Consider the following 14,327-nt stretch of genomic DNA (forward strand, 5'->3'; position numbering starts at 1 on the left):
TGTATTAAATTCCTTATGTCCTTCTTTTCTTAGATTTTAGGTGTAGAATTTGTGTAAGGTGTAGAATTTGGTGTAATACTTCAATTACTGTTCGTTGAATCGTCTGTAATGAATGATTTGGATTTAAAATGACAAAAAGAAAGGGTTGATAGACTATGAAGTGGTCGAACAACAAATATAGGTGAGAGACCGACCATTTTTAAACCTAATTGTTCATTAAAAATGAATGGTCACAATTTAAGGTATAACAAAGAATCTTAATCTGTATTATATATTTAATAGGTTGACAGTGAGATGTGTGTTTTTATTTTTCTTTGGGGGATGATAATTAATTATAATTGCAATTGGATTGGGGAATGGATGATCTTGCTTTACATGGATACAATATTAGGAGGAAGAATAAAAGGGAAGTCACATATTTTACAACTAGAGATTCATTGAACAAGCTGCTTATGCCCAATAGTATTAGTATTTTTTTTTCTTCTTCTAAAATACAACAGTATTACTATTCATGTGAAATTATTAAAGCGTTATAGGGAGATTTTTAATATTTGCAACTTGGGTTTGATTTTTTATTCTGTGGGCTGCTGTAGGTTTTGGATATATATATATATATATATATATATATATATATATATATATATACCTTGTATTATGATTAAGGAATCGTCTTCTATTATAATGTTGTTCATGTTAGAATATAAATTAAATGATTAAATTAATCAATTCTTATTAATTTAAATTTTTGGGTCAAGTGATGATTTAAAGTGGTATCAAAATAGAGCTTATAAACTCAAACCATGTCTCTGTAATTCATATTCTATTTTAATTAAATATTTTTAGTTTTAATTATCTCCCCTTCTTAAAGAGAGTTATAGAATAAATTAAATTATTTTTACTTCAACATTAGCTTTTGAAGCTTTTTGGCTTTGTTAAGACTTTTATCAATCGGAGGAATCTTGAATATTCAGACATTATAGAGGGATGGATGTAGCCTGTAGGTAGTATTGAGTGATTGCTGCTATCATTGCTACACTTCCTCGGATTTGCTACTGAGGAGGTTCGCCGGCATTGGGATTTATCAATTAACACACACACACACATATATATATATATATATATATATATATATATATAAAGGACTTTCCCAGGCGCAAAAGGCAGTTCTATTTGCCTTACCTACTACGTTGTTCGCCGGCATTGGGATTTATCAATTAACACACACACACACACACACACACACACACACATATATATATATATATATATATATATATATATATAAAGGACTTTCCCAGGCGCAAAAGGCAGTTCTATTTGCCTTACCTACTACGTTTTAAAATAAAAGTAGGTCTGATGATCAATATAGTTAAAGTTAAAGGTTTACAACTCTACCTTTTTTTTTTCTTTTTTCTTTTTTTCTAATTCATGGTGAGTTTTGTACTGTTTTGCTTGTATCTATAATTTATAATATGTTTATTTTCTTTCTAATATATATATTTTTTCTATGTTTAGACTGACATATTTTGAAAAATAAGAAGTCAATTAGAGGCAATAGTAATATTATTTACAAACAATGCAGCAAACGATGAACTCGTCTATTTAATCACAAACAAAATATACCAAAAAAAAAAAAAAAAACAAAAACAAAATGAAGTAACTGTGCCTAGATTCTTATTATTGGATTATGTTATGAAATTCTCTCTGTTTATCTCTAAATATTAATTATGACGAATAGGAAAAAAAATAATTATTAATTATGACAATTTTTTTTTTTTTTTTTAATATATAAAAGTGATTTGTACACAGTTTTGTCGTTGGTGCTTTTCGAGACCTTTTTCAAATATTGTATTTCAAACACGAATCAGTGTGTGGGAGAAATGAAACTGAACTGATTGAATGTACCGACAGATTGGCCCAAACTTCAAAGCTTGATTCTATCACAGTACTGCACGTGGCATCATCCCATTGGCCTTCTGTTCCCTATATATTCAGAACCCCGAACATCCACACGTTCACATATTCACAGCCACAGGCTACAAAGAACAACAACACAAAAAAAAAAAACACAGTAGAAGCATTTGATCCCACAAGCCTCACAGTATGCCACCGGAGACAACCTCGGAGCGGTCGGAGTCTGACGTCAGCAGCGCTATCTTTAAGGATACGGAGCTCACCTTAGGATTACCTGGCGAGGCTCGTTCTCCGGCTCTCGCCGGAGGCAGGAACTGCACGAAACGTGGATTCATCGAGACGGTGGATCTTAACCTGGGGAGCTCTACCAGCAAGCCGCGTGGCAAAACTCTTGCTGACGAGGATGACAACTCGGAGAATATCGTCACCGGTGCCGGGAAAGCCCCAGCTGCAAAGTAAGACTATTGTGTTTTCCTCTAAAGAAATTCATTATAAATTCACAAAAAGATGAATAAGTTTGTCAAGAAAGAACTGTTTATAACATGTGACACGTATATCTATCATCATCATCTTCTTGAAATATTTTCCCAAAAAAAAGTTTTGGGGTGCGATTAAGAATCGTTAATAATTCTCAATGATAATTTCCCAAGAAATCCACTCATGAATTATGAAACGCTTGCATGCTTTATCATGGTAGAGAAGTTTGTGGATATATTAGGTGACTATTATTGATATTTCTACATGAGAAAAAAGTGATAAATTTATATCTTATCTTTATATATATATAGATAAGATGAGACACAAAGAAAGAAAGAAGAATCGACCATATAAATAATTCTTCTAGATCGATCTATATCAATGGAAGAATCAAAGAGTTGTCACAGTTTCCAATCGTCCATATTTTCGCCTTGTTCACAAATTTAATTTGTTGATTCGTTGGTGTGAGAGGAATATGTGCATAATTTATTTATTTATTTATTTTACGGTACTATTGAAGGGCACAAGTGGTTGGTTGGCCACCGGTCAGATCGTTTAGAAAGAAGGCGTTGGAGGGCTCCAAGTACGTGAAAGTAGCCGTTGATGGAGCGCCATATTTGCGTAAAGTGGACCTGGAGACGTACGATAGCTATCAGGAGCTACTCAAAGCTTTTGAGAAAATGTTCACTTGCTTCACTATCCGCGGTGAGTACACATATTCTTTCTACACTTTTCTTTGTGGATTAATTCCCCATCTCTTTCAATTCCTATGCCTAGGGTATTGCACGCCTCTAAAATGGACCGTTTAATTCAAAATGGGACAACACGTAAGAGAGAAGAAGAAGAAGAGGCGTGCAAGCCATAGGGGTGGTAGCCGTTAGGGGTGCTGAACCACCCCTTCTTGTTATTAGGGGTTTTCTAAAGGTCAATTTAAAGACCACAAAGAATGGTTTGTGTTTGAAGGTAGTCAAAGGAAGGCCATGTAAGAACCAACCATTATATTGAGGGTGGCCAAACCACTCAATATGATCTCAAATTTGACCTTTAGGGCAGTTGAATCACCCTGTGAATAAAAAGAATGGTTTGATTACCTTCAATGATCGGCTTAAGGGTGACTGAACTATCTCTATGGTCAAAATAATGATTCGGCTACCCCCTAAGATTGGCTTGGGGGTGACCGAACCACTTTCATCTCAAAATGAGGTGGTTCAACAATCTTAAAGGCTAAATTGAGAGTGATTGAAATAATACTCCAATGGCCTACCCTTAATCTCTCTTATGTGTTGTTGTATTTTGGACAATTCATTTTAAATGATCGATTCATATTATAACTATTGCATCATGTACCCTAAAAATTATAGGGGATTGATCTCAATCCATATTTGGGAATTATGTGACGGTTACAACTTAAGTCACATAATTATATTAAAGGGTAGTTTTATGCTTAAACCTAATTTAAAAATGCTAGATTTTTAATTATTTTACAACTTTTAACCTATATTATTAGCATGTGATTGAAAAAGACGAATGATAGAGACACAACTTTTTTATTAAACTTTTTTTTTTTAATGTGGTCATTTAAAAAGAAAAAAAAAAAAAGTCTGAAACAATAACATCCTATGTGGTCTTTTTTTTTTTATTTGATATTTTTTTTATAAAAAAAAAAAAAAATGAAAATTTTCTTCATAAAAATGATATTTTTTAATGATTTAAAATAACCTTCAATTCGGGAGTATTTTTCTTTGGTGGATTTAACCTAATATGAGGGTATCTCAATCCATAATAATTACACATTAAAAGCTGTGAAGAAATTATAAAATAATTATACGTGTGTTATTTAAATTGGTAAACGTATGATATAGGCAATTATCTTGGGGAGAGGAAGGTAGTGGATCCAATGAAGGAAATGGAATATGTGCCAACGTACGAAGACAAAGACGGTGACTGGATGCTCGTTGGAGACGTCCCTTGGAAGTAAGTTACTGAAAAATAATTGTCCTTTCACCCACTTCTCTTTGCAGTATTTGCCAATATTGTACGCAATATTTATGCATGGTTGACAGTACTATTTTTCATAATTACTTTTTATACCTTTTCTTTTCTTTTTCTTTTTCGGGATGGGGGGTTTGGTTGAGAAAAATCATTAAAGTTAGCAGCTTTTGTTCATGTGTCCTTTTCTGCAACATAGTTCGAGAAATTCGGCACCGCATAAATTAAATATGCACCCCATCCTCCCTTGTTTTATCTATATTTGGAGTTTGGTCCCTGCAAAGTAGATCTTCATTTAAATATGTATTTCCATTGTTCACTAAATTTGGAAGATAAAAATATGTTATTGGGTATAAAGTGGAGATAATCTGTTCTTGAGTGGCTTAATTGGAGTTTGTAATTTAATGGAAGTGGGCTTCTTCTATATTATATCAAACTTTTTATTTATTTATATGATCATTTATTCCCCTTTTTGAATGGCAGAATGTTCAGAGAATCATGCAAGCGTATTCACTTGAAGAAAAGCTCAGAGGCTGTAGGATTAGGTAATACAATTATTTTAGCCCTTATAAATATTTTAATCCCTCTGCCATTTGTTGAACTGTTTTTCTTTTTTCTTTTTTCTTTTTTCTCTGATATTAATTGAACTTTTTTTTTTTTTAATAATTGATGATAATGCAGCTCCTAGAAGTACTCCTCCTCCAAGCACAACTTGAAAAGCAAGCAACAAAGAAGAAGATTGGATGGAAAGAAAGTAGGTAGAATAGAGATTAACCCCATTTTCCTGGTTGGGGAATGAGTGAATCAAGGGTAGAAGAATAAGAAAGAAGACTTATTTTATTTTTTTTACTTTAGTGATAACTGATATGTGCTTTCTTGTAATATATGTACTTTTTAGTGTTAGAGTTTGTTTAAAATTGTGTTAGGAAATTTAAAAAGTAATTTTAGTGCTAAAAAAGCTGTGTCAAACAAAAAATTGATCTATTTGGTAAAACAAATTTAAGTACTAATTTAACTTCTTTTTTTTTTTTTTTTTTAAACTCTAAAAATACTTTTGAAAAAGGCTTAAAAGTGAAGCTTTTTTTAATTCTCAATGCAATTCCAAATTGCGTTAAGAAGTTTAGACAGTATTTTTAATACATAAAAAGTTGTATCAACAAAATATTGGCATGTCTGGTAAAAAACTCAAAAAATACATCTTTGAAGTTTTTGCTCTAAAAATGACAAAACGCAGTTTCAAAAAAGATATTTCTGATTTTAAAAGCTTTATTTCTTAACGCGATCCCAAACAAGTTCTTGTAACGTGTGTTACATGCCATTACTTTACTCGGTTTTTGGATCCCCTTAGATTTTATAAAATATGAGATTCTCGTATTTTTAAATTTGAGCATTCTATTATATCTAATGGTCCAAATAAATAAAGAGGTTTGTGTGTTATTGTGGCAAATGGGTTGGGCATGTTAAAAACTAAAATTACTTGACTTGCTTGCATTTATTTAGACCGTTAAATGTAAGTTAGGGCTCAAATTTAAAAAATCTAATAATTTCATATTTTAAAAATTGGAGGGGATCTCAATACACTATTTTTTTTTTTTGACATGTCCGCACAAGAGGGGGGAGAAGGATTCGAACTAATGACCTCCGCTTCATTAGACGTGGTCCTAACCGATTGAGCTACGTCTTGAAGACCTCAATGCACTATTTTAATGGGGAGTAACAACACAAATGTATGCCCGTTTTAATGTATGTCATTCCTTACTTAATTTTTTTTAATTGTCCTTTGAGGGTTCTTAAAACCCAAAGATTGCATGTTAGAAGAGAAGAGAAGGTTAATAAGTTTGTAAAAATGGCAAGCCTTAAATAACATTTTGTATGTAATCAAAATGAGAAACAACATAATTAGATGGCGACAATATTTCATGATAGCTGCCGTAGAATAATGAGAGTCCAAAGAGATAAGAGAGGAAGTTGTATTCATTTCCATGACATTCATGCACTCGGGACTCATCTTTTTATTCCTTTACAGTAAAAAGCAGCTTCCTTTTTTCTCATTTTTGTTTTCCCTTTTTCTTTTGCTATTATTCGAGCCTAATTGGGGGGGCTTCAAAACGCACCCACCCACCATATAATTATTAATTATTCTCTCTTTTCTCTAACAAAATCTGTCTACATTTTTCTTTCTTTTAATTGTCATGTTAATCATGTTAATGACTTTGTTTTCTATTTCTCTTATTAAAACATTAATAAATAACTTAAAACGTGAAGCATTTTTTTAAGTATCAAAATTATTTTTACATTTATATCACATTAGAATATATATATTATTTTTCAAATAAAAGAAAAATGTTATATATTGCAGATATTTTTTATTGGACTGATGTGACAGTGTTCATTAGCCTTTGATTTAGTGAAATGATGGTAAGAGGATGTGTAGTATATAGCATTACTGTAACAAAAAATCGCTAAAGAGTAATCCTATTTAGTAGACTGATATACGACTAACATACAACTAAAATGACGTTGCAGAAAGTCATTTTTTGATTTTTGATTTTTGATTTTTACAAGCACTAATCAAATAGATGATTTTTTTTTATTGTTACATCATTAAATTGTATGACACTCATATAACATTCTATTAAATAGAATTACTAAAAAAAAAAAAAAGTAATTTTATTCTTCACACCTATTTGACATGACTTACGGGGATTATTAATTTAAGTAGCTCTTTTTCTTTTCTTTTCTTTTTTTTTTAAATGGCTTTTCAAGCGGTTAAAACGAAAAGTCACTTAAATGAGTAATAATATAAGGAGGATTAGAGTCCTCACAAATATGATGTGACATTTAAAATTACCAATAAATTAAAATTCAATAATAATCATCTCAAATCAATGATAATTTTAAAACATGTCACACCAATTAAGTATTAAAAAAAAAAAAAAAAACAGACTATTAAATCTATGGAACTTTCATGAGATGTCACAAATTAAATTTAATAACAGATTTGCATATCTCTTCCATTCCATGGAGATAAATAAGAGATTAAGTAGGGGAATGAAATCAGTCATTTCTCAAGTACTGTAAAACATGTGTGAAGAAGATTATTACTTTAATAAATGAATAAAACGCGTCAACAAACATATTCACCGCGATGCTTTTGAGGAGACAATGAAAATAAAAACAGGAAGAATGAAAAGTAAAGAGAGTAGAGAGAGAGAGAGAGAGAGTAATCCCAGGCCGAACAAAAAAAAAAAAAGTCGTATTATTCAATATTCATGGTCCCTTGGGATGCTTGGGGGCTTAAACACATGGGCCCAAAACTTTATAAATTTTTATTTTTATTTTTTCAATTTTTCAAATTTTCATCTTCATGGTATTATAATTATTAGTGGTAGTATATGTTTTTCTTTACCTTCCGTTGCAGGCGACTGGGTGAATCTGGTACCTGCTGCAAATTCTCAGAAAATGCCACACCGCTTCCTCTCTTCAATCGAGGAGCTCTTATTGATCTTCCATGGAGCTCCAACATGACCAAATACTGCATCAAAGATCAGATCACTAGGAAAACGCCTTCACACCCACAACCCCGCCCCTCTGCCTCCACCCCCAATGCTTTATTTTAAAGCTTAAAATGCTTCTGTCACTCCAACATGAAACTCTGAATTCATTTCTCTCTCTCCTTTGCTAAAGATCTCATCTTTTTCAGTTCAAATAACAGGTTTCTTCTCTCTCTCTCTCTCTCTCTCTCTCAAAGTATGTGTGTATGTGTTTGTTGAATTAAGCTAAACTGCTTAGATTTCCACATTAATTGTTGGCCATGGAAATTTAGTATTTACATAGTGAAGATTGTAGCTGGGTTTGTTCAAGTTGTTTTTTTTTTTTTTTGTGGTGATGAAAATAATGGTGATCTGGGTTTCTGGCCACTTGTTTTCTGTGATGCGGTGGTGTAGATTTTTATGGTGATTCCTTGTTCTGTTCTACTATTAGCCCCAGATCTAGAGTTTAATCCACAAAAATCTCTGCTATCGTCAAAATTTAGTTTGGTATTACTAATGTTCTTAGTTGCTGGTTATAGCTCGGTACAATTTTTATTTTTACTGCTTACAGGAGGTCTTTTTTCTTTCTCTCTTTTAGCAAAATATCTTTTATAGCTTTCCCTTTCTAGCTCATGTATTGAATTAGTTGCCAGACATCTGATTTGGGCTTTGAATCTGCTGGACAATGCCGGTGGCAACTCAGGCTTGAGCGATAAGTAATAAGTTTAAATTTGTAATTCATTTGAGTTATTAGTTCTAGGCTTTGGTCACTTTGATTTAAAATTAATTTGTCTTCCTTCTGATAGATGAGCCAGTTCATACTTATGATTGTAAGATCACTAAGATATCTTGTTGATCAAATTAGTCAAATTAATGAAACATGTGAGTTTGAATGCAACCTGCATTTCCAATTTATGTTCTAGTAGATGGGCATCCAAAAGAGTAACTGTATAGAAATGAAAAATTTTCTGGACCAGGTTTTCCTAAATGCCAAAATTGAGCATTGATATTGTGTTTTTCATCCTCTTGTGGTCATTTCCTTTTGCGTGTTTTTATATTAATTCCATCACTTTTTAGTTGTATCTGGCCTTGTGAATCTAATTCATCTGTGGTATTAGATCGCCGTTAGTTTTTATGCATTGATATTTGCAGAAATTGTGCTCATATATGTTTCGAGTCCATTATTGTTGTCTCACTTTTCAAGAATTTAAGCATGAATCTGTTTTCTGGATATTTCCTCAGAAGTTAAGCATTATAATTATATACAAATACTTCCCTGCATCAGTTTCTCTTTGTACTTCCGAAGGCCCCACCAACACCCTCTAAAAATAAAGTTTTTGATTTAATTCTTCATTTGCTCCAGGGGGTCTGTCTGTTGGATTTTGCAAGGCTGCCACCATGCTCAAGCAAATTCTGAGCAAACTCCCTCGGAAGTTGTCAAAACCTGACCAAGTAGATTCTGCAGGGAGTGATTCTGGCAACATTACTGCTAATTCGGGCAATGGATTTCAATGTACAAATGTTGGCAGTGCTCTTTCAAGCAAATTAAATGTTGTGAAAAGGGTGTCTTCAGCAGTTTTTCCCACAAGCATTGCAGCTGGAGTTGAGGCAGTGGAGGCCCATCTATCCTTCAAAGATGTTTCAAATTCACAGAAGCAGAACCTGTTTGTCAGTAAGTTGAACCTCTGCTGTGAGGTTCACGAATTTAGTGATCCAGATAAGCAAGATCTTAAACGTCAAGCATTGATAGAGCTTGTTGATTTTGTTTCTTCTGGGTCCGCAAAGTTCAGTGAACCAGCAATTGCTGCAGTGTGTAAAATGTGTGCAGTTAACCTGTTCAGGATTTTCCCCCCTAAATATCGTTCTAATTGTGCTGGGGGTGAGGCAGAAGATGAAGAACCAATGTTTGATCCTGCTTGGTCACATTTGCAAATTGTGTATGACCTACTTCTTCGGTTTATCAGTTATGGGTCTCTTGACGCAAAAGTGGCAAAAAAGTATGTAGATCATTCTTTTATTGTGAGATTACTTGACCTCTTTGATTCTGAGGACCCGAGAGAAAGAGACTGTTTAAAAACAATTCTGCATAGGATCTATGGGAAATTCATGGTACACAGGCCTTTTATTCGAAAGGCTGTTAGCAATATCATCTATCGATTTGTTTTAGAAACTGAGCGACATAATGGAATTGCGGAGCTGTTGGAGATTTTTGGGAGTGTAATTAGTGGGTTTGCATTGCCTTTGAAGGAGGAACACAAGATGTTCTTATGGAGGGCTCTGATTCCTTTACACAAACCAAAATCAATAGGCATTTATCATCAACCATTGACGTATTGTGTTGTACAGTTTATAGATAAGGATCCAAAGTTGGCCAGCGTTGTGATTAAGGGACTGTTGAAGTACTGGCCTGTTACAAATAGCCAGAAGGAATTGATGTTCATAAGTGAGTTGGAAGAGGTTTTGGAAATGACTGGTATGGTTGAGTTCCAAAAGATCATGATCCCACTGTTCCGGCGTATAGGATGCCTCCTCAATAGCTCCCATTACCAGGTAACTTTTCTGTTATGTTGTTGCTCCTTACTAATGACATGCTTGTTGCATAAGAGTCTCCTTTGGTGTCTTATACACAGAAATGTGTCTTTGGTCAGAATTAGAAGCTTTCAACTATAGTTTCTTTTGATTGTGTAGAAAGTATGGTGATGAAAAGAATAGAGTGCACCATGTAAGACGTTGTTTATTAGATGGTGGGACGTTGTAGTGGATTTGAAAAACAATATGAAGGTTATATTCTTCTTGCTTTGATAATTTTCAGGTGGCTGAACGTGCCCACTTGCTATGGAACAATGAGCACATCCTCAATCTTATCTCACATAACAGGCAGGTGATCCTGCCTCTCGTGTTCTCAGCTCTTGAGCGAAACGCTCAGAATCACTGGAATCAGGCTGTGCTCAACCTGACCCTAAATCTGAGGAGGATGTTTTATGAGATGGATGAGGAGCTGGCAATTGCCTGCCAACGTAAGTTGGAGGAGGAAGATTCAAGGTTAAGCGTGGCGGCTGAGAAGCGGAGATTGACGTGGGAACGCCTGGAAAACGCTGCTGCTCTCCAACCTTTTGCTGGTAATATTTTAGTCCAGGAAAAACCTGCCACATGCTCTGTAGCTTGCTAATTGCTTGGCTAATAGGGTTAAACATTATCGTAGAATCATAACCGGGTTTCTATCTGCACAAAGATGCTGTGATGAGATTGTGTTGAGTGGTTATGCTGCTGCTGCCTTGAAGGTTCATTCTGCGCACAAGAGGTCGGGATTGACGGGATTCCTTGGGATTGTGTATTGACCTTCTCCTGTATCCTTGCCCAAGAGCTGTCTGTATTTCCCTGTATTTTTATTTGTTCTATTGTATCCCCTAAGAATTTGCTGATCGTGCTTTCATGCTTTTGGAGATTATAGCAAGACTGAAGCCATTTGCTTTGATATGGCAAAGATGTATATACTAATCCCATCTCTTTCTCTCTAGCTCTCTCTCAAAGCCATGGTTCTATGTTGGAATTTACATGCTTCAAGAGTGAAGGGAGAAGTAGCAGATGGCATTATTTATTTATTTATTTATTTATTAAATTTTCTGTTCTAGGCAAAGTCAAAATACTATTGTTGAAGATAAAAAGAGAAGATAGATAAGATAATAAAGGAAGGGGGTTTGGCACAAGGGCCAGAAAGGGTAGTCGTCAGCTGCAAGCAATGGACGGTGGAGATGCTTCGCAGGTAGTCTTTTGGAGCATCGATAGATGACGAGGTGACCGGTGGTTGAGATGGTGACATATGTTGATGGTTGCTGAGGTAGCCTGTTGGCTGTTGCATCACATTAGGACCATGCAATACGAGCTCAGGTGGGAATGCTCGTTGAAAAGGGTCCAACAAAAGTGGCTTCAAGAAGATGAGGTGAGGAGCCCCTACTGCATTGAGAAATAGGATGCCGTCATAGAGCAAAAAGATGGGCACATTTTAAAAGGGACTGAAACTTCTTACAAAAATTGGCTATGTATGGATGATGAGATTCCATTGATACATAGCAAATTCAGAGTGATGATATGGGTTCTTTAAGTATGTGAGAAACACATCATGCTGGGGGAGAGAGATAAAGAGGAGTAGATTTGGCTTGTTCCTCTGCAACAACTCTAGCTCAGTTCATCTCTCTGCAATTCTCCCTGAAATGGCAACCAAGACCCATTGTGGTCGTAGGAGGTGTGCCTTCCAGCAGCTAGTCATTTTGGTTTGCTACAGAAGTTTACCTTTTTTTGTTGTCCTTTTATTGATCAATGTGCTTAAAAGTTAATACAGCGAGTTATTTATTTGACCCATTTTTTATTGTTTTTATTTGACACTGTATTAACCATATTAGGGAGCTTTTTGAGATGAACAAGAACACCAAACTACAGAAACCACACAACAACAAAATTACGGATACCAAATACATAACAGACCAATTAAAAAGAACTTTATCCTTAACATCAATTCAAAGTAGGTCATTTTCATACCCTTGGGGGGAATCCTCTTGATGGAGCAAGTGAGTGTGAAAGCTGCTAGTAGAGCTTGTTGCAACGGCTCTTGGTGAGATGTCGTGAGTGCGGCTAAAAGCACTCATACTAAATTTAGTTTCTGACCAACTTCTAAAAGAGACGAGTAATAACAAAATTAGAGAGGGAGAAGTGAATGCCAAATAAAATCGAGAACACTGCTTTCTAGGATGAGGCTTTGGAGAGGGAGAAGATTTGGGTTTTCGGTCGAGAGAGATCGACTTGTCTAGGATTGTAACTAGATAAGTTGTTCATTTTATACCAACTGATGTAAGGTATTTTAAGTGACTTTTTTTTTCTTTTTTTTTTTAAGTAACCGACATATGGTATACTTCAAAGTTCAAACCCATTTCCTTTGGTAGCAAGTAAGCTATGTGGGGGAGCCGTAATAGACTTGACTTTCAAGTTTCAACTCAAGTTTTATATGGTGGATCCTACGAAAATGAAAATGAAAACGATATCTCTCATCTATTTGCTCAACCAATGATGATGGTGGTAGCATGTATATATATATATATATAAGAAATACTATGTGTTCTTCTATTGTTTTCTTGGTATCCTTCTAACTGTGATATGGCTTTTAAAATCACCAATAGATTAAAGTCAATAATGATAATTACAAATTCAACGATAATTTTAAAAGCCATATCACAGTTATGAGAATACCAAAAAAACACTAGAAGAACACCTAACGTTTTTCAAATTATAAATCATAATAATAACATGAGCATGATGGGTTTCTCATTTCTGTAATAATTGCTCCCGTGCACGCATGCTTATCCTGCAAGCACAAATAAATGTAAAATCCATGCATATTTTTTGATCATGTCCAAAAAAGTACGCCATGACTCATGAGGAGAAAGGCTGCCTTTATGCTTGCTTCGTGTATTAATTAATTACTATTGTTATTGTTTTTCACGAAATCTCCATTTTATTTCAGTTTCATTAATTATTAGCAGTGTATTCATGAAATCAATATAAAGTTTAATGGCAAAACAAAATTTATGTAGCCGATCCACTTATTAGGGTTTAGCTATAATTAGATTGGAACTAAAATTTTGTTGAATTATGGTATGACTAAATTGAGTTAAGTAAACTTGAAGGTACACAAAAATCTCCAATTATTTTTATTGGATGAGGAAGAAATAAGGAACCAAAACACGTCCTCAGTGGGTAGTTCAATTGGCTGAGAGCCACAGTTTATGAAGTAGAGGTCACTAGTTCGAATCTCTCTCTGTCTCTCATTGTGTGTAACCAACATAAAAGTTATGTCATCTTATTTTCTTAGGGAAGATTTTATTTAATGACTTGTTTAATTTCGATACTAATTAATTATTCCTCTTTTATTTCGCGTTATATCGTTGTTTTTGTTGATACATGACTTGCGAGTGTTGTTATTATATCTTGTTGCTAGATCTTATTAAACAGAATTTCATATCATATTACAATTGGGGTGATGGAAGAAAATAAAAAATAAAATGGACTTATATCACTTCTTAGTAGGGCTTGTGAATGAATAGAGTCGCTAGCGAACACGCTTAGACACGGATCAGATTGACTTGGCTTGTGATTGATTTTTATTTACTAAACGAGCAAAGCATGAGCAAATTTTCAAGCTTGTTTATTAAAGAAGTCAAACTCGCATAAATGCGACTCAACTCAACTCAACTCATATAAACTCATATATATAACTTCATTTTTTTTTTTTAAAAAAAAAAAAAAAATTAACTTTGTAATGGAAACATCTTAAGCATTAAATAAAAATTAGAAAAAAAGAAAAAGAAAAAAAGTCTTCATAATGTAAAGATATAGCTTGAATTAGTGTAATTGTGAGTCTTG

General features: G+C 34.0%; 2 protein-coding genes across 3 annotated transcripts; both read left to right on the top strand.

The window, feature by feature from the left end:
- The first annotated feature begins 2,045 nt into the window (after positions 1-2,045).
- LOC132165955 (auxin-responsive protein IAA1) lies at positions 2,046-5,283 on the top strand. Its single transcript, XM_059576672.2, has 5 exons — positions 2,046-2,369; positions 2,912-3,096; positions 4,254-4,365; positions 4,864-4,925; positions 5,062-5,283. The coding sequence occupies exons 1-5, from the start codon at positions 2,104-2,106 to the stop codon at positions 5,094-5,096; spliced, it is 660 nt and encodes a 219-aa protein (XP_059432655.2). The 5' UTR covers positions 2,046-2,103; the 3' UTR covers positions 5,097-5,283.
- A 2,461-nt stretch (positions 5,284-7,744) lies between these two features.
- Positions 7,745-11,430, top strand: LOC132165444 (serine/threonine protein phosphatase 2A 57 kDa regulatory subunit B' kappa isoform). Of its 2 annotated transcripts, XM_059576014.2 has the most exons (4): positions 7,745-8,095; positions 9,277-10,463; positions 10,726-11,032; positions 11,116-11,430. In XM_059576014.2, exons 2-4 carry the CDS (start codon positions 9,312-9,314, stop codon positions 11,121-11,123), a joined length of 1,467 nt encoding a protein of 488 aa, XP_059431997.1. In that variant the 5' UTR covers positions 7,745-8,095; positions 9,277-9,311; the 3' UTR covers positions 11,124-11,430. The 2 variants fall into 2 exon arrangements, with proteins under 2 accessions (XP_059431997.1, XP_059431996.1); XM_059576013.2 differs by having other exon boundaries at positions 10,726-11,430.
- The last annotated feature ends 2,897 nt before the right edge of the window (positions 11,431-14,327 follow it).

The sequence above is a fragment of the Corylus avellana genome, chromosome 11 (genome assembly GCF_965113065.1).
Source record: "Corylus avellana chromosome 11, dhCorAvel1.hap1.2, whole genome shotgun sequence".
Taxonomy (NCBI): domain Eukaryota; kingdom Viridiplantae; phylum Streptophyta; class Magnoliopsida; order Fagales; family Betulaceae; genus Corylus; species Corylus avellana.